At 52.3% G+C, this 20,039-nt stretch overlaps 5 protein-coding genes across 5 annotated transcripts; 3 read left to right on the top strand and 2 right to left on the bottom strand.

The window, feature by feature from the left end:
• Positions 1-1,564: 1,564 nt before the first annotated feature.
• Positions 1,565-4,331, bottom strand: CGCA056_v009550 (uncharacterized protein; the record flags this gene model as incomplete). Its single annotated transcript, XM_037324797.1, has 3 exons — positions 1,565-2,064; positions 2,267-4,241; positions 4,305-4,331. The coding sequence occupies 3 exons, from the start codon at positions 4,329-4,331 to the stop codon at positions 1,565-1,567; spliced, it is 2,502 nt and encodes an 833-aa protein (XP_037177088.1).
• Positions 4,332-8,645: 4,314 nt separating this feature from the next.
• Positions 8,646-9,992, top strand: CGCA056_v009551 (uncharacterized protein; the record flags this gene model as incomplete). The annotated part of the gene is made up of 1 exon (XM_037324798.1): positions 8,646-9,992. The coding sequence occupies one exon, from the start codon at positions 8,646-8,648 to the stop codon at positions 9,990-9,992; it is 1,347 nt and encodes a 448-aa protein (XP_037177089.1).
• Positions 9,993-10,638: 646 nt separating this feature from the next.
• Positions 10,639-11,460, top strand: CGCA056_v009552 (uncharacterized protein; the record flags this gene model as incomplete). Its single annotated transcript, XM_037324799.1, has 1 exon — positions 10,639-11,460. One exon carries the CDS (start codon positions 10,639-10,641, stop codon positions 11,458-11,460), a length of 822 nt encoding a protein of 273 aa, XP_037176185.1.
• A 2,177-nt stretch (positions 11,461-13,637) lies between these two features.
• Positions 13,638-15,726, bottom strand: thi9 (Thiamine transporter thi9; the record flags this gene model as incomplete). Its single annotated transcript, XM_037324800.1, has 10 exons — positions 13,638-14,177; positions 14,230-14,352; positions 14,403-14,746; positions 14,796-14,916; positions 14,975-15,009; positions 15,078-15,268; positions 15,320-15,395; positions 15,449-15,497; positions 15,550-15,570; positions 15,631-15,726. The coding sequence occupies 10 exons, from the start codon at positions 15,724-15,726 to the stop codon at positions 13,638-13,640; spliced, it is 1,596 nt and encodes a 531-aa protein (XP_037176221.1).
• A 1,356-nt stretch (positions 15,727-17,082) lies between these two features.
• Positions 17,083-18,725, top strand: yanH (Cytochrome P450 monooxygenase yanH; the record flags this gene model as incomplete). Its single annotated transcript, XM_037324801.1, has 6 exons — positions 17,083-17,128; positions 17,409-17,515; positions 17,566-17,676; positions 17,725-18,120; positions 18,291-18,469; positions 18,527-18,725. 6 exons carry the CDS (start codon positions 17,083-17,085, stop codon positions 18,723-18,725), a joined length of 1,038 nt encoding a protein of 345 aa, XP_037176147.1.
• Positions 18,726-20,039: the final 1,314 nt, after the last annotated feature.

Genomic DNA, 20,039 nt, shown 5'->3' on the forward strand with positions numbered 1-20,039 from the left:
TGGGAGAATGTCCTTTAGATAGGCAGGCCAGAGGGATTAGAAACTGTCGTCCAGTATCGTCATCGTCAGCGCACAGGTCGAATAATATGATACATTACAGACGGCTAAGCGATGCTAACAACGTGGCCGAAGTCGGCAGGTTGGCCTTGAAACCGCACGCAAGAACCGAGGGGTGGTCAGACTCAACATAGGATATGATGCTTTGAAAGCTCATTCTTCGGTATCAACCATTGCTTCGCTACTAGCTACAGGCCACTGCCCTGGCTGAAGAACACGCAGTATTTAAATGATTATGGCTTTGACAACAAGGCACATATAAATTTGACGTAGGCTTGTGACAGATTCCCACTCTCTAAATCACGAGGTCCACTTCCATATGATATCACAGCAGACGCCAATGTGCGTGGTGTTTACCATCGTTGGTTTGGAACTGCAAGAATGTTGAGTTCAGCTGCGAATGTTTTGTGATCTTTGACGGCCAGTCGCGTGTCCGAATGCGGATTCCGCAGTCCGTCATCTTTCTCATCGTATTCCACTTCGGCATTACTGCATGCCTCCTCGCATGTGTGGGCGCAGGTCACCATTCTATTCTCGTTTACATGGGTTTGGCAGCTCGCGATCATGCAGCAGCTCAATGAAACCGGCAGGAGCTACCGATTCAAGCGTATCATTCTATAGATTTGGTCAGGATGACGTCAAACGGAAAGCGCAGTTGTAGATTCAGGTTGGGCGCCTTCCCACGCGGCGTTTAATGGGTCGCTCAGGACGAACTCCATGAGGCAAGAAGCAGAGCAACTACGTATGACGTAGCAGGCTCAGCAAGGCTTGCTGTTTGAGGAACATGGGCTGCCTTATACGAGAGCCCATATTTGTGTGGCTTTAAGGGGCGCGATGGTTTTTCTGCGCCTCTGTCGATGACGCCCGCCCCGAGTTCGAGAGACTGGGAACCGCTGCGGCCATTCTCAGATGTAGATGGCGTCAAAGTGCAGGAGTCGTTAGGTAGACTAGAATTCCGCAGAGTCGTGCTGATTCAAGGTCTCGGCTCTCGCGTAGAAGCTATCACAGCAGGAACTCCTGTCAGGTGACTTCACGGAGCGCGCCAGAGCTTGTGTTCCGCCGCGAGAAGGGCAAACATCTTCTCCGGTAGCTTCACATGCAAATACACTGGGAGTCACGGAGACGAGGAACGAAATCGTTACGTGAATAGAACCGTCGATTGAACTGAGACGGGGAGGGCCAGGTGCCTCCCCTCTCCTGAACGAGGCCGTAGCCTGAAGTATCGAACCAAACCACACCGAACCGAACCAGCGACCAGAACGAAACGAGCCAACCGAGAACCATACCGCCGACCCAAACCAATGATAACTAGGTATGCCCGTAGGCAGGGACCTCCTCCTCCAACTCCAAAAATTTCATCGTCATTCTTCGTCGTTGTCGTCATCGTCATCGTATCCGCCGTATCTGTAACGAATTAGTCAGTGAGAGAAGACGCCGGCAAAAGAAGATGGAGACCTACTCAATCCAACAAATCTTCAAAAAACAAAAAAGAACCAGAGCATTTGACTCAGTGCCGGGTGGCAGCCGTAATGATGAGTACGACGACGACCGCGATGCACCAGAGGGCGAAGCCTCCGAACATCATCATGCGCATGTTGCGCCGTTGGCCGTGGGAGAGGCCAGAGCACTCTCCTTGAGTGATGGCCGTGAGCATTGAGTCGGCTCTGCACGAGGTCATGGCCCATCCCACGAAGGGGATGATGAGGGTGATGGCCATGACCCCGCGGTAGAAGAGCTTGGAGCGCCGTTGCGCGCGCTCCGAGAGCATGTTGGGGCCGGCAATGCCAGCCAGCTCCACGTCGGTGCTGATGACGCGGGCCCCCTCCCTTGTGAAGAGGTGGGGGGAGCCCTCCCGCGCCCGCTGGTTGGCGAGGGCGTCGGCGGCCGCTCGGTGTGTGACGCGAGCCGCCTTGCCGCTCGCCGCGGTAGGAGCCCTCTCCTGCAAAGGAGAAGGGCGCGCGGGCAGCCCCGACGTGGGCTGGTTGCCCCAAGTGTTTTGGCGATGGGCTATTTGAAGAGAATCAGATGCTGTTTTGAGCGACGAGAAATGGAGGCGTTGTTGGAGGGAAAATTGGAAGATGGGGAAAGTTGTGGATGGGAGGAGGAAGTAGGAAGAAGGTGGTGGGATCGAAAGTCCTCGCCACAAAAGAATTTGTAGTGAAAGGGCTCAGGGCAAAGGGAGGTAGGGCACAAAAGGGCGGGTACTTACAAGAGAAGGCCTCGTGGTAGCTACCGTTCTTGGTCTGACTGAATTGTGAATGGGCAGAATCCTTGCGGTTGTCGGGACGAGAGAGACCATAGCTGCTGTCTTGAATGGAAGAATTGGGGCGCATGGTAGGTGAGACGAGGCTGCCAGACAAGGTATGATCCTCCAGGCCACTTGCGCGACGTACAGCTTGGATTTTGGATGCATCCTCTCGAGAGACTAGAGGGAAGGGGAACTTGGACTGGGAGAGGCCACTGACTGTTTCTCCTGTGTCGGTGCGAGGACGAGAGCCAGGGTGCTGCAGAGCAGGATTCAGGGAGTCCAATTCCACATCATGCCACTCCTGTTGGCGACGATTAGGAGGGATAGTGGGCTGAGGGGGTGTAGGGAAGCCCAAGTTGGGGAAAGGAGACAATGGCGACGTCACGGGCTGCGTGCCTGCGGTTCTTCTCCACCAAGGGCCAGTGGCGGATAGAGCGCGACGAGCTTCGTGGGCGTTGGGATGCTGAATGAGGACCCTGTCAGAGACGTTGGCAATGCTGCTTCCAGTCATGACTCTGCCAACAGCGCCAGTGGGGAATTCGCGGTCGTCAGTCACAGTGCGCCAATCTTCTTCTCCATCAAAACCAGCTCTCTCATCTGCAGTCGATGCCATGGCAGCCATGTTGGTGTTGTCAATAGCGCTGTACGGCTCAGCTGCCGGCGTATTGATATCGTCTGGGCCATGGTGCTGGGCGGCAACGGGAACCTTGACTCCAGATGAAGTGACCTTCCAGGAGGGCTGGATTGCTGGCGCATGGTAGAATCCTTGCCGCTGAGTCTTGGCTGGGTTGTTAGGGGAGTTGCGAAGATCGTGCGTGTGGGATGAACGAGTACGGTTCACAACAAGGCCGGATGAGGGTTGACTGATCCCAGTAGCGTGATGAAGAGCTTGAGACACTTCTTTCTCCGCACTGAGTCGCGTGACCTTCTCCTTGTACTTGAGCTGGGTTTCCTCAAAATCGTCATCTTCAGACTCTTGAGATGAACAACCTGAGAATGCGTGAAAGGGGTTGAGCCGGCTGGAGGACGCCTTGCCATTGTCTTGTGCGTTGAACCGACTCTCTGAGGCTTTGGAAGCTTGGCCATTATGCTTTGCCTCAGTCTTTGTCTCCACCGCTTTGGCAACAGGCTGGGGCTGGGGCTGGGGCATTCTGGGGAAAGCTGGGGAACAACCAGTGAAGGGATCAAGAAAAACAGGAAAGCGCGTGACATTCTGGCTAGAGTGAGTGGTGTCGAAGTAGCCAAATGAGTCCTTCCACTTGGGAAGATCGTCGAAGTGAGACTGCGGATTTTGCTGGGAGCGGTCTTGGGAGCTCGTGGCAACAGGCGGAGGAAGAGTGGTGCGTGAAGCCATGACGGGAGACGACCTGGGCTCGAGCTTGACTTCGGGAACGGGCTCATCATCAGATACCTGACCCAAAGAAATAGCGTCCTCGGGATAGATGGAGGAGGAATCTTGCCAGTTGTCGAGGGCATTTCGGCTGGCGAATGGGTCATCTGCAGGGTGCGGCTGCTCTTGCTTGGCCTTGGCTTCGGGCAGAGACGAGATCGAGGTGTCGATGAAGGCGTACTCATCATCAGATGGGTAGACAGAAGAGGCGCGAGGGTCCTTGCTGATGGTCTCTCTCTTGGCTTCAACGGCAGATTGGGCGGAGTGGCTCGTAAAGTTGGTTCCATTGCCGGACTGAGTGCTGATACTGGGAAGCTCTGTCTCCTCGGTCTTCACCTGGCTCTCTGGCTCCTCGGAATCCTTGGACCGATTGGCATCACTCAGAATCTGCTCAACTTGCTCAAGCTGCTCTTGGGTCAATCGCTGGCCGTTTCCCAGGACCGTCTCGAAGGGTAGCTTGGGAGTAGGCGGCGCAATGTTCCGGTGAGCTTCGTTGAATGAGCTGTACAAGTTGCGGTTCGGAGTGAGCGAGCGCTTAGCAGGGCGCTGCATGGCGTTAGGATCAAGCTTTTGAGATGGATAAAAATAGAAGGTGCGAAAAAACTGTACCTCTTTGGTCTTCTGCTTGTCAGCCATTGTGGAATCGACTGGGATTGCGGCTTGGGAAGTATTGAAAACGGATCCTCAGTTCTGCCTCTCGTGAAGGGGCCAAATAGAGCGTGATGGGGTGAAGATCGTCTCGCGCAGCAATCTCAAAGAGATGAAATATGCGTCGGACGAAGCCTTCTGAGAGATATTGATACTGAAAAGAATGTGATCTGATCAGGAAGGGGTGCAAATCAGACTTGTGACGAGACTGCCAAAGTAAAGCTGCTTGACTCCCAAAGGACGCGCCACGAGGAGACGCGCAAGAAATTTGTGAATGGGGAAAACAAGGCCAGAAAGACTGTCGTCAAGGGATGTGAAGAGGGGAGGATTGCCAAAATTTGGTCGACAAGGTGTGGGAAGAATAAATCTCGCCCACGTTGTTGTAGATGGGAGAGGTGGTGGTGGCAGTGTGGGAGAGTGGGAGAGTGGCAAGGAAAATTTGTTGTGGGCGGAGCAAAAAAAGTTGTGTCGCGAGAAGAGAAGAGAGGGAGGTCGGCTGCCTGGCGTAGCTCCTGTCTTCAACGGAGGAAGGAGCGTCGATTTTGGACAGGTTCGAGATGTTGGCCGCGAGTGGTGATACTGGTTCCTATGGCTCAGCCCGGGACTCGCTTCCAGGACAGCGCCCCGCTTAAACACGGCCCAGGACGCCAGTCTTCTGAAATGCCCCATAATGAGAGTTAAAAGCCTGGCGAGCTCACGGTGTGCAATCAGACCTGTTGTCCAACTGCCAGGTCATGATGGGAGGATCTATTTCAGCATACACAGCAAGTCAATTTGTACTCTTGCTGAGCCCCCAGTCCACATGAACTCCGTACCAACGTCTTGATGAATCTACGCCGCTCATTCTGGCAATTGGAAGTGCGCAACCCCATATGGATGGATGTTTCCCTCCAAGGATGGAGGCTTCTTGTGGATCAGTGTCAGTGCGGATGATGGGACCGAGGTGGGACCCAGAAGCATATTGCGACAACATCACATATTGATATCATGAACGACTGAGGACGGGTTCATTTAGAAAGCTGGAATTCAAAATGTATTTGAGTGGTGCATATATCATCATACGGGAGTTGGTCTACTCAGGCAATTTCGATTGGCTTGTAAGTCCATTCGCGCCAGGTCCGCCAGCGGCGTCAATCACGATGTACAAAAACAGCCCAAGGCCAAAGAAATCGATGACATTGGCTCTACTGGTAAAGCTCGGACCAGATAAACATGTCGGTTCTGTTGCGCGTCACAAAGCCTTGTCCACAGCTCCTTCCACTTATTGAACATCAGGGCTTTGACAACCTCCCACAAAGCCCGATTGAAAAAAGGGAAGAAAAATTATCAAAAGACGAAAATTGAAACGAAATCCAGCCTCATGCAGGTGGAAAGTCTGCTGGAAGGTGCACCTGCCTTATTATTTTCAAGGTTTTGAGGCGTTGCCGCCCTCGCAACGCTGTTGAGGCCATCTCCATCTCGACAATTTTCGGGGAAGGAACGACATGTCGTTGGAAAGAGCAAGCACACCAACCTCCTCCTGGTTAGTCAGCTGGGTCTAGACCCAAGGAGGCTAGTCCAGGCTCCATGGGCGATAGGCGATAATCATTCGCGATAAGAGCACCCACCCCCTGGTCGATGGACCCTGTCATCCTTCCACCTCTTTGACATGGCAGGACCCTGGACCATCTTCAGGCTCGTTTTCCTCATCCGTGTGTCGGCTCCTACGTCCCGGATTCACTCTCAGCATCGCCCTATCTTGGCAGCCATGAAGTTATCCGCACTTGCGACGATAGTGGTCACGAAGCACATTCAGGGTCCATCAGGGTCCCGTCCAGCCTGATGGTTTCTCGGTAGCACCCATCCCGGGCCACTTTTCCATTCCCATCTCCCTTCCTCCAGATCGTTGAAGCTTCAGCTGCTTTGGCAAGCGAAGCGACGGTCGTGAGACTAGTCAATCACTATCAACCAAGATCAACATTTGAGGCTTGTAATCCATCACATTCAGCTTGGCAAAGTCATCGTACAAACCTAGGAATTAGACAATCGACACTGCTAGCTCGTTGCCGATCCACGACACACGAAACATTACTCTCAATCGTGATGGATCTCGGCACGGCAGCATCGCACGACGAACTCCAATTCCCCCTCATCTACCGAGAGGGGAAGTCGGGATACAGGCATCGATGGTTTCCTTCCCAAGACTCGGAGAAGCTGGCGCATTAAAGAGTCAAGCAGATAGAGTTCGGCCTGCCCGCAGTCCGTGCTCACAGGTCTCGTCCGAGCCTAAGGGACCGAAGAATGACAGACGCAAGCACTCAATGCGTTGCGGGCCTCGAAAGACAGCTCTCCGGGCAGCTGGGAATACTTTCTTCGGCTCGACGTGGGCTCAACCCAGAAACACCAGTCACCAGCTGGGGGCGAGCGGGCAAGATCCTGAATGGCATCCCGCCGAGACAGCAAAGATCAGCGGTGTCTAGGAAGGATGGGACCCATACCTGGCGAAGACAGGGCGAAGAGCATTGTTTCGTCAGCGAGTGTCACCAATGCAGCGAGCATCAAAATGCCTGTCAATCGACAGGACCCGTTCGTGGATATTCGCAGTCCCATGTGCATCAACAGCATTAACAACAAACATTCCGAGATACCACATGCATTGCAAGCACACCGCATCGCATCGCATCGCATGGCGGCGCAGTGCAACAACGACCGGACGTGTGTCTCGCCTGCCCTGTACTCGACGGGGTGTAGGAGTCAGCTTCCTGGTCGACTTCGTCGTCTGTTTGGCTCTGCGTCGGAGGATGCTCCGTGGGTCTTTGTGGCCGAGTCGTCATGGACAAGCGTACGCCGTACGGATAGGCAGCACGAGCGAGCGAGCGGACGGCGGACCAGGGTGGGATGCGAAAGAGTGAGAGTGGTGTTGGCTTCCAACTTCTGTTGTTGGCAATCCAATCTCCAAAATATTGGAAGCCTCGAAAAAAGGAGGCGACCACAGACGACGACGATGTGCACGGGTGAGGCAACCAATGAGAGGTCGAGTCTGGGGTCGCGCAGCCAATGATGGGCGGCAAAAGTCCAGCCCCCCGTTGCCGAACCCAACCAGATCTGTTGGACACGGCCGACCCTCGCCTCCCGCCCACCACTACGCCTCCAGTTTCCAGTTTCCATTGTTGTTCCCCCCACCGCCCCAGCGGGTGCGCGTCCTTGCCATCCATCCCTCGCTCTGCAGCAGTGAAGGTGCTGCTGTGTTGCCGTCGCCGTCGCCGCGGTCGCTCGAATGCCTGGACCTGGACTCTTCCGCCCGCGCTCTGCACTGCATCCGGCGAGCCGTCGATTTCGGGTGGACTCGTGATCTCGAGATTCCTGTGCGGCCACGAGGTCTGGAAGGGCTGTCTGGCTGACGGACTGCATATATGTGAGACGGCGTCGAGCACCACGTCTCCTGCGTCATCAACATCAGCAGCATTAGCTGTGTCTTGCTTGCAGGGAGGGCGGCTCAGGGCAATTGAGATTGAGGCGTGCAATGGCAGCCTTCGAGGCTTGCAAGGTTGGCAGCGCTGGGAGGGTAGGTTCGTCGAGCTCCAACACCAAGACGGCCCTGACGACGCCACGTTCCTTGCACCGGTCGGGGGATGGCAGCGATGGACCTCGCACTAAATCTGCGATGCGCAACGCCGCACACGCATATCCGCCTTAGCTCCTGCACACCGCTCGTACGACGGTCGTCTGCCATCCACCCAACCTATCGAAACCGCAAACGACCCCCAAAACCTCGTCCCGCTGGTTGGGATTCTGCATTGGAGCGCCAGCCAAGGGGGCCTAGACGGCCCATGCTACGCTGTGCGGCCCTGAGCTGGGTCTCTCCATGCATCTGTTGTTCGCCCAGAGAAGACGCTCTCTGGCTCTCTGGCAGGAATTCCCATCACTCCCCCATTCGCCTCACTACCCTACTCGAAACCGTTGTCTTTGTTTCGTTTCTCTGGCATGGGCTTCCCGACTTATCCATTCCTCGTTAGTTGCCGTACCCAGCCATTGGAAGGACGCCGTCGTCCATCACCCTTCTCCACCGGCATGCTCAATGCGATTTCCGGGCGCACATGACTCCAGGGTGCGAAGCCGCCCGTATTTCACTTTCAACCCCCCGGCTTGCCAACCCTTCTCCTACCCCGATCCTCCGAGATTTGCCCTTTCCCATCCATTTTCACCTTTTCACACCCATCTGCAACTCTCCAGACATGTTCAATGGCGTTTTGGGTGGTAGGAGGGGAGGCAAGGCCACTGTCCCAGGGCGAGGACAATACCCTGAGTCCCGACCTGTACATTATGGGTGGCAAACGACGGATTGGTCATCTTGATGAAGACGATTTCTACGACACCTACGACCACCAGGACGCATTTCCTCAGCCAAAGAGGCCGAGATTATCACATCTCATTCCCGACTCGGACCCCGGCTGTACACCACCACCACCACGCGGCTCTGTTCCCGTGCAAAACCTGTCTTTTCTGGTTATCCGAGAGCAAACATCGCCGACACCGCCCACGCCCGAATGTGCGGAACCCGATGTCTGCCCATCAGCCATGGAAAGGACCGCATCAGGTTTATCAATCTCATCCGACACCAGTATTTATAACCTCGCCGAAGATGAGGACTCGAGACTTCTGGACGATGATGCTGCCGCCCGAATGGTGGAGGATCGATTGCACCTCAACCGGCGCCGAGCGAAAGACACGCAGCGGGAGAGGATTTTGAGGTCGCTCATTCAACCACGGTCACGCCACGCCGAGTTCTCCATCGACAACGCCGCGTTGGAGAGTATCTTCTCTGCGGCAAATGAGATTTTCTTTCACAACTGTCTTTCTCAGCGAGTCACCTGGGATTGGTCTCATGCGTCCAGCGCCCAGTACAAGGACCACATCATCGGCACCACAGCTCTTCGACGTTCCAAGATGGGAGGATTCGAGACCCTCATTGTGCTTTCGAACCCAATCTTGAAAGATAAGAAGTACAATCGACGGCTTCTCATCTCAACGTTTTTACACGAACTTATTCACAGCTACCTATTCATCAAGTGCGGCATCAAGGCTCGTCACTGCGGTGGACACACGCCAGGATTTCGGAGAATCGCAGAGCTCATCGATATCTGGGCCGGGTCGGACAACCTGCACCTCCGCGACATGGAAGCTGACCTAGAGCATTTCCGTGAGGACGAAGGTCGCTCCTGCGGTCACGGGCCGACATTTCCTGAGGCGTCTCCTCGGGCCATCTTCTACAGCTCTCAGGAGTACCTTTCGCCTCATCAGCACATTTACTACGAGCACCGATCCTACGAACATGACAGACCACGCCCCCACCACCAGGATCGTTGGGATTTTTGCATCAATGACCACCCAGAATACTTTCCTGTCAGTCGGGGTAGTAGTCCCACATCGACGATCCCGACCACGACTGAGGGGGAATTTGAAGAAGTGGAGCCGTTGGAGGAAGGCGAGATCCGCGAGACACGTGGACGACTCTACTTCCCCGACGATTACGCCTCTAGCAGACACTCATCTGCTCACCACGAACGACATTATGACTCACACGACGGGCGATGGGCCCGTCCCGATGATCGACGAGGGCTGGTCTTAAGCTACGACAGCAGCCCCAGCTCCATCATCACCATACGTTAGGGGATGCCGGAATGCATCAGCGGCATCGCCAGTCATTGTATTTTTTACTTTCATTTGTTTCGCGGGTCGGCACAACGGCGTGTCAAGTTTGAAAAGCATATTAGCATGGCGACGGTGTTATCAATGGTTTTGACGGCGGCGGTCCTCCATGCGGAATCTACCAGGTGCATCTTTTCGGCTCAACATACGGACGGACTACTACCTTGTAATCCCTTTCCCATCATCTTAGACTCTTCTTCCCTGGCCTGGCCAGGCTTTCTACATATCGTATCATCAATTCTAAACCAAAGCAGTACACACCACTGCTTTCCCTCGTCCCTCCTTCCCAGCACATAACCATGTTTCTTTCACCATGCTACGCGGGACGCGCAGAACTTCCCAAACCCATCAAGACCACCCCGCGGCACTGACTGCGGTCGGAATTTGAGTCCTGGGAACGAGCCCAGGCACCTTCTTTGACCCTTCCTACATAACCATATGGGAAGGAAGGAACGTGCCCAACGCTGCGACATCTGGCAGCTGCGCCAGACGCACCCAAGCGTGTCAAGGTGCAAGAAACAAAACTTACAAAACGGACCTGTCACCATTATCACTTCAAACTCGAACAATTGCCAAACATCATTTCGACCGTTGCAGCAATTTTAAGATGGCAGAATCACAGAAGAGATCGAGAAATTCGCCACCGCGCTGCCAACACTCCTCGATATTCCGAAAGAACGATCACCTGGTACAAACGCAGTCACACAACATAAACGACGTCGCAATAACGTTAGCCGAGAGCATCGCCGGACAAGTGCAATGGACCGCCCGCGAGAAACCGTTGAGAGATAGCGTCGCCCGCATTCTATCAAAACAAGGATCCGACAAAAGCCCGAAAATCGTTTCAGCCAGCACGATTTTTACCCTCATGAAATTGATCGATGAGCTTTGCTTTCCCGGTCTGCTCTTCCTCACAGCCCACTTGAACCACGCCTCGCATCCGGTGCTTCTCGAAATCGGACAATGGCGGGGTCGCGTGGGGTGGACTCAGGCTCTCCGGACTAAGCCTGGACTACGCAACACCAGTCCGAGCCCGAGCATCTCCATCCGTTTGAGCACGGTCCGCCACCATGCGGACGGCAAGACGGAGGCGCTTTCGCTCCGAGAAGTCATCCAAATCGCGATCCACGAAATGGTCCACGCCTACCTGATACTCCTTTCCTGTCGACAGAAACAGTGTGGAACAGACTTTGAGACAATGCACCGGGATTTGGATGGGAGCGGGCATGGCCTCGCCTTCGTGGCGATACTGAAGGCAGTGCTGGGACAAGTGCAAAGTTGGGCACCGCAGTTGAAGGATTTCGGGATGACGGACGAGGCGATTGACCCATACGAAGATTTCAGCGTGAAGTTGTGGAAGAGGGGGGAAGGTATCGCGGCGAGGAGCAATGGCCAGAAGGTCTGGTGGCTTGCAGCAAGACCGCTGTGAGTTGAGGACGCGCGGGGTATTGACTAAGACTTGGTCTTCCGGACAACGGCATTCGGAGTGAACATATGGGATGGGACAACTGCTTTTTTTTGGTATTCGCTCAAAGACTTGACTCACGGAATCGCACGGGAAATGGAAAGGGGGACGGACGGTTGTTTGTACAGTACAGGGTGGCGCGTAACAAAGCCACAGGACAAGACTGAACTCCCTCACGGGACATTCACACATTCACGAGATCATAACTATGAGTTTAAATGAGAAGCACTTTATCCATCGAGGTGTCAAATTGCGGATATAAAACTGAAGAAGGCACCTTGGACTCCCCTGCCATCCCAAATCCCCCACTCAATGGTTGCTAGATCTCGTCTGCCTTCGCGATTTTGAGTCTTGAGAGATCGAAAATTGATCAGATTCTGGAGGTTATTTGTGACATTAGTGCTTAGGCTCACAAACCAAGATCCCGAAAGTATGGAAGTCAACATGGGCTCCAATTTGATAGTGTTGGTCTCTCTCTTTCAACAGGTGATACCCGGCAATATCGTCCAACACGGATATGAACTCCCATATTGTCGTCGTTTCATTCGTCTTATCTTCGTACTCGCAAAATTCCCAAGCGCAAAGATTCGGAAGACCGAAGTATGAGCTGTCTTCGGCCTCGAAAACGAGACGCTCGTGGCTCGTTTCATCAATTTTTTCAAATACATAGTACGATGCCTGCGCGTCGAGGACGGTTTGCTTTTGGCGCAGTCCACGATCGACGAGCCAGAGCCTCGTATCCGGGGATGACGTCCAACTCTTCATGGCCGAAACCAGCCCGTGATATTCCAGCCAAGTCGTTTTATCCATGTTATCGGGATAATCGCGGTAAACTCCTTTAAGTCCGTTGTTAAGATCGCGTCTCCAAAAATACTGATATTCTCGGAGGCCATCGATGGTTAATGAACTGTCGAATTCGAGGGCTATGTGTTTGACCATGCTGCTCCCGACTAGCCGGGGTGCAAATGGCATGAGCTTGGTTATCACCCATTCAGTGTCTATGATGACGTCCCACACCTGCAGAAGTACTAGGTCCTGGCAGGGAAGAACCATGAAGCACTGGGGGCTTCCACAACTTTCGACGCTGAACATTGCTGGAAATTCATCCATGTTCATAGCGAATTCCGGCAAGTACGAATATTGTATCGGGTCCGTTACTTTTGAACAAGCATTGACGTACTTGGACCACTTTCCGACGTTATAGCGACGGCACATTGCCATGTGAGACTCTTTACAGGCGGTGAGGAGGCCTCCGTCGACGGCGTACGTTGACGGATTTCCCGCGGTCCAGGAGTGCGGGGCTGTGTCGTTGGCGGGAGTCGGTGCGCCGACGAATCGGCGATCGTCGCCCATCTTCTTTGCTAGGTGTCAAGGAAACGTGTTAGAAGTAGGCTGATGGTCGCGGTAGCTGTTTTCATCGATATAGGTGAAGATGTGGACGCCTCGGTAGCCGGGCGGGCGAACTGCGAGATCCCAGATTCGGTCTCGCATCTCTCCGGGCAGCATGGGAAACTGGTGGAATGTCTGGGTGGCCATTTTGGTACTTGGCGGTGTAGAATGTTCTCGATGTCGTTGTTTGTCGCTCATGAAATGTTGATATTGCAGTTGGGCAAAGTGAAGTAGATTGCAGATGCCCACAAGGTTGGAGATTTTGAGATTGAGGAGCTTCTAAAGTTTTGCGAAAGTAAGTGCTCGCTGGCGTTTGGGTGTTTCAGGGTGCGACCGCGACCTTGTTTTTGGAAGGGAAAAAAAAAGAAAGTGAAGTACCTTGCGGTCCGGACGGATACCTTTTGCTACTTGGCTACATAGGGGTGGTAACAGGCGTACATGTCCATCAAGGTGATCTTTTTGATCGATTTACAAACGGAGTTGTCTGTTCTCCTGGACAAGCCTAGTCTTGTATCATGGCATCTAAACTTCCTTAATTTGGAAAGGCTGCTACGAAATAGTTCAAGGGTGCTTAGATCTCTTTCAACTCGTGGTTCTATTAGCAGAGAATATTATGTATGTAGTCTATGTCGGGCTGTGTACGGTCTTCCCGGGAAATTAGAAACTTAATGAACCAACGATTGTAGTTCAGTTTGAATGTTTGGCAGCCTCACAAAGCTTCAAACCTCATGTTGCTCAACAGGAAGGATGGCCTAATGCTCGACCAACGGTCTCTCTCCGGCATCCAACGTCTCCTGGATACGCTGAGAGGGCAGCCACTTCTCAGCAGGGATAAACCACCATGAGAACACCGCGAAAATGGTGACAATGCCCATGATGACCGGGGCGTAGTTGAGTGTTGACGCCTCTACGGGAAATGCATACGGGGAGAACAGCACCGCCACAACCCAGCCATTCCACAACACGGCGATCGCCTGGAAGGGGCGACTCCATTTTCCAAGACTCCAAGCAGGTTTGGGGAATGTCTTGGGAGTCAGAAAAAGTCTGCCCAGACAGATGAGACCGTAGGCGGCCGCCGACGGTACACCTGCCGCGGAGACCAGCGAGGTGAAGGCCACGGAGGATGGGAGGATTGTGCAAGTGATGACGGAAGCCACTCCCCACACGACGAGAATCGCGTTCCTGGGTTGACCGTCGACGACCTTAGAAACCCAGGAGGAGTATGGCAGGACACCATCGCGAGCGACGGCGAAGACCAGGCGAGAGGCTGCAAGGACAGCGATAGCAGTGTTCTAAGAAGGGTCAGCCTTTCTTCTGCATTACGGGGCTCTGAGTGTCACTTACAAACCACAGAGCAATGATGCAGATGATGTTCATAAAAATGTGTGCCCTCTGGCCAAGAATGGCAGCGTACAAAGGCACGAACGGCTGAGCACCGCCGTACGAGAAGAGGGTATCCGCGTCGGGCTGTGTCAAGTCAACATATGTAACTGCTGGTCTGCATTATTTAGACTTACAACACAAAATAGGAAAAGAATGACGACAATGAAACCGCCAATGCCGCTGGTGACAGTACTCCAGAAGATGCCTTGTGCAGCCGCGATACTGGCGTTCTTGGTTTCTTCCGCAACATGCCCCGAGGCGTCGAAGCCAATGAGGATACCCGCAGTGGCAAGATACGAGAGACACCAGTTCCATCCATCGGGCGCGCCGGTTCCGTTGTAGGTCGTCAAGAAGGCATCATGAGCTGAGCGGAAGCCGATGGTGTTTTTTGTGGCAATGGGCAACCAGATCATGTTCAGAACAAAGTCCAACAGGACAAAGCCAGTGGACAGGTAGAATATCCATTTGAAATAGCGAGCTGGGCTACTGTTAGCAGAGTTGCAGTGACACTAACATGAACAACCTACGCGGCAGCAAGTTCCAAATTGCGGCAGCGGCAAGCATTACTTCAGTCGCAGCCCACTGGACCGCCCTGAACTTGATACTTGAGCTGTCAGACGGGAAGTCCAAGTTGAAGACGACGATTTCCTGTCAACTCATCAGCAAGAATACTTCCAGCCATATTCGGAGTTAAGCGGTAACTGACCGAAAGCATATAGTTGACAGCTCCCTGAGTGTTGCCTGAAGCTTTGTGAGTCTATGCGTCATAGAGTTGACAACAGGTTCTGAACTTGGAACTCAAAACTCACTGGCACAGAACGTTGTCCACGCAGTGGTACTCCACCACGCAACAATGAAACCAAGCAGTCTTCCGTACTTGGGCCCTCCAGCTTCAGCAGCCCACAAGTAGATAGAACCAGCAAGAGGAAGTGACGAGCAAATTTCTGCGATGACAGCGGCGGTAATGAATGTGAAGACGCATGTAACGATAAAACTCGTCCTGCTTGTTGTTGAGCATGCTTGAGCTAGCGCAGTGTGGATTTGACCTTACCAGTAAGCCAAGTTTCCGCCAGCTGCAATTCCAGTCGAGAATGTCACGCGAACACCGCCAATGAAGTAAAGAGCAGCTAGTCAAACTTAGCGCGCGCGTTCAGTTGAGAGCTTCCGATGCGGAACTCACCAAAGGTTGTCGCAAAATTGTGGAAAACATTAAACGTTCTGTGCAGCACCTAGAAATCATGTCAGCTATCGAGAGTCCCAATAAGGACGTTTGCAACTTACAGGTTTGTAACCTAGGTTTTCCTAAATTCTTCAGTCAGCCCATACCCCCGGCACACAGTCTGTACGTGTCAGGTCACGCACCAAGATCCGTGTGTCTTTGCTGGACTCTCCCTCGGTGTCGCTGTTCGTGACACCCACGTCCTTGCTGACGGTGCCATATTCCCGCTGCGCAGTCATCTTGGCGTTGCACTCAAGCAGTCTTGGGTGTCTGTCCAAATCGGGCGAATTGCGGGATGTTCAGAAAGAGATAAACACGCAAAATGGAGAATGCGCGCATCTTATGGTAGGTCCGTCAAATGACCCGAAAACTCGTCAGGTGGGACGGAAATACTCGGCTTTTGTTTTTAGTGACGAGCGAAACCCTTCCAATGGCGGTAATTTTGACTCGCGTGATGTGGGACTGGATGACGGCATCGGCATGTAGGTACTAAACGGCTTTAGCAACACGCGAGAGAAACAGCCCTCTGTTGTTAGCGAGGTGAGCTCAGATTATATGGAGATATATATGGAGATGGTTTGGATTGAGAACAATTCTCAGAGATTTATCTATTTTCAAGCGCTTTTTTCTTTGTATCTTTCCGGTTGGTGCATGCATTTTTCTGCGATCAAATTGACCCCAAATATTGCGAATGTACAACGGAGCTAGCTCCGCCTGCGGTAACACGGCACCCAATTTTTGTAATTAATACTACTCGTAGATGGCTGGAACCAGCATCGCAAATTGAAGTCAAACAGCGAACGATATGTCAGCTTATGTGACCTCCTGTCAAGTTTCATCAAACCCGCTGAAGGGCTGTTATCCGGGTTGACTTCCAATTATGGAAATTCTGCATGGGTTTGGGGCAGAAAGGGATCACGCAATCGCATCAAGCAAGGTGAAATGATAGCGGTCAGACAGTTACCAGATAAAAGTCTCAGTGGATCACATAGCTTGAACATGAAGTGCCGGAGCTATTGATGCAATTTTGAAGTTGCCTCGCCTCATGTTCTAAACCTCTGCGTCAACAACTCAGACGCAGTCGCATCTGCAGGCTGCGCATTCCCATTCTCTGAGAGAAAGTGAAACTTCACAGCCTCGGCTTGAAGAAGTTTTACTAAGCAATGGCTTTGATTGCTGTACCATTTCTGGGTTTCTTGGTGTTGGTGGCATTGACGATAGTAAAGGTAACGACGATCAATGACAAACACATTCATCGGTTGACCGCTTACTCACAGCTCGCAGACCTTCACTAAGAATCGCACGTCGTCTCTACCTCACATACCAAACGCCGGCTGGGGAGCTAATTACTCACGTCTGCTATGGGTCTTTTGGCAAGAGTACAGAGGCAACGTTACCCTGAAGCTTCCCGAGCTTCACGAACGGCTAGGTGCTAATCATCACTCAAATGGTTGCTGGCGGTACAATGAGACTGACTTATATGGCGATAGGTCCCCTTGTCCAGATAGGTCCTAACGAGGTCTCATTCTATTCCATGGACATTTACGATGCAGTGCACAAGCTCAACAGTGGTTTCGTCAAAGACCCGCGTAACTATGGCGAATTCGTTCAAGACGGTCATCCAGCCCTTTTCTCAATCACGTAAGCGGACTCGCTGAACCTGAATAATCCATAACTGAGAACAATAAGTCATCCAGAAGAACATGCGAAGCGTCGAAGAATACTTGGCCAGTTGTACAGTCGCAGCAGAATTGGGCATTTGGAAGAGCTAATGCTCAAGCATGTGGACCCTTTGTTGCGATGATTCGCCAAAAGTTTGGTGCATTTGACATTGGACCGGCATGTAGAGCGCTTGAAGCAGACATTATTTGTACCTTGGCATGAAGCATCCCAGAGCTGTATCAAGACTGACTAGCTGTAGCGGAATTCTCTTTCGGTGAGGCACTTCATGCCATTGCTGCTTGGTCTAAAGAAGAAGAACTCGCGATAGTATCCAAGAACGATCACAAAGCGACGTTGATGCCTTTGGTAGGTTCATAATCAACAGGAATGGAGAAGCAACAGACTAATTTGACTAGCTTATGAACTTTCCGACGGTGTATGAGCTTTGGATTTCAATTGAGGACATCGTCTGCCGAGCTAATGGGTCCCGAGTCTCGTACAAACAAGGCCTTGCGCAATACGACCAGGTTTGTAACATGTCAACGCCGCTCTATCCCCGACTTATGATGTTTTAGTGGACACACGATGCCTGGACTCGCAACAAGCTCGCCGAGAAACCGACATCCTCTGAATTTCCCAACTTGATCAGAGTCATGGTTGCAGCGGGAGTTCCATCCCAAACCGCACTGTCCGAAGCCAAAGAGAACTTTGGACCAGGAACAGACACAACTTCAGCTTCATTGGCACACACCCTGTACGCACTGTCCAAAAACCAAGTATTCCAACAAGCGCTCTATGAAGATCTTGCTCGCGTGGAATTCCCAACCGACTTGACTGCTTTGGAAAACATTCCTCGACTGAAGGCCTGCGTGAAGGAAGGCATTCGTTGGGCCGGTGCAGCTGCTGCAATGTTGCCCCGGGTTTTTCCAAAGGGCGGCGTGGAGCTTCTTGGTAAATTCATCCCAGAAGGCGTAGGTGCAACTCACTATTGTTCTATTTCTGCAGTCATCGTTTGTGTGTTTCGCGTTGTCTCTTCCGTGTCTTCTGTGGCACTTCTTGCCGTTTATAAACGAAACGTTTGGTTTGCATCTTCTTTCAGTACTGTTTGATTTGTCTAAAAAGGTCTAACTGACCAACAAAGACTGTGGTGACTTCATCGCCAATTTGGTATTTGCGGGACAAGTCTGCATTCCCAAACCCCGAGCTGTTTGATCCATACCGTTGGGTCAATGATAGCGGAATGACAATCAAAGAAGACGCCCTTCGAGACAAATTATATGTTCCATTCTCGCAAGGGCCAAACATTTGCATTGGCCTCCAGTAAGTGATCAAATCTTCCGCGTGATCGAGAACCTGTCTGACATTTAATCTGAACAGCTTTTCCTACTACGAACTTTACCTCAGCTTGGCGAAGATCATCCAGAGTTTTGAGTTGGTTGCCCCTGATGAGTCTTCAAGTCACTCATACGGCCAGGGCTGGATACCGGTAGAGCTGCCAAAGAGACGGGAATGGGTAGCTGCTGTGCCTACAGACCCGCTGCTCGTCAAAGTTCTGCCGAGGAGACAGGTCGGTTGAGTTTGAGAATTGAGGTGGCATACAGAATCTGCAGGTATCTGGCGGACAACAATGTATGAAGCTGATGTGTTGCTGGAGCTTGGTACGTGTTGTAGAGGAATCCGATTCTCCGAAACTGTTTGTCACAGTTTCAGAAAAGTAAGTACAGCAAACAAACGAAATCTGGAATGATATGGTTTTATGTAGATCTTGAGAGTTTCCGTCCTCCGTGATTAATGCGAGGGTGAGGTTGCCGTGAACTTCCGCACGTGGGGTGAAGTCAGTTCAATTGTTCTTGGCCAATCTTCATAGAATTCCGCCGAAAATCGCATTCAAGCTTTGTTTCCCAGGTGCATAGTCAGTTCTATATCAAGTGGCTATTCCCCGCGGATCACAATGAAGTGGATGTCTACGCAGCGCGAAAGTAATCAGTCAACAACATAGAGCAGATCGAACGACAGCACTCGCTTAAAGCCATGGACATAATCAACCCATGCCAATTTCACCCGCAAAACATAGGCTACCTAGCACCTCTGCCTTTGAAGAGAGGCCGCTACTTTCCCCATGATTTGATCAATGGGGTCATAGATGAGATTGAAAAGATACCGACGTCCCAAGATTTGATCCGCGCCCGAGACGAGCTCTGCCACGCCATAGTCAAAGGCTACGCCGAAAAGTTCAAAAGTGACCGTCCCAGTCACCGCAAGCACATACGCAGATGCGCTGAGCTAATCGATCAATTGTTCTTCGCCGGTCAACTTACACAGACCGACAGGTATCGGTCGCAGGAAGACCGTTACTGTCTCGAAATCGACATCCGACTTTTCGATCCCGAGATGGCCACTTGGAGCATGTCATCCATCATCACGGATTGCCTTGATTCCCCGCCAACTCGTGCACGCATTGACATTAACACTTATGGCGACTACTACAGTGTCGCTGACATCATCTGCTTTGTGATTCATGAGATCGCACATTGCTTCATCGACTTGTTCTCGTGTGAAGGCGGAGCTTGCAGTTGCATTCGTAGTCATTACACACAGGGGAGGCATGGCCTGCATTTGTTTGATTTGTTGGACTCTATCAGGAGGGCGATTGCTTCTTGGGTGCCAGCCCATCCCAAGACGTCCGAATTTGCAAAATCGGATGCGGGCGAGTGCAGTCACCCGGAAAGAGTTCCACGCGTATTCCGCACATGGATCAGGAGAATTTTCTCAAAGCATAGAAAACCCAGAGAAAAAGAGGAACTGAGATAGAAGAGAAGGGAGGCATTTGGTTCCAGGCGCAGTTGACCTTTTTTTGGGAAGCGGGATTATCTATGAGAAAACGAACATC

Source organism: Colletotrichum aenigma, assembly GCF_013390185.1.
Source record: "Colletotrichum aenigma strain Cg56 chromosome Unknown KSG_Cg56_contig06, whole genome shotgun sequence".
NCBI lineage: Eukaryota > Fungi > Ascomycota > Sordariomycetes > Glomerellales > Glomerellaceae > Colletotrichum > Colletotrichum aenigma.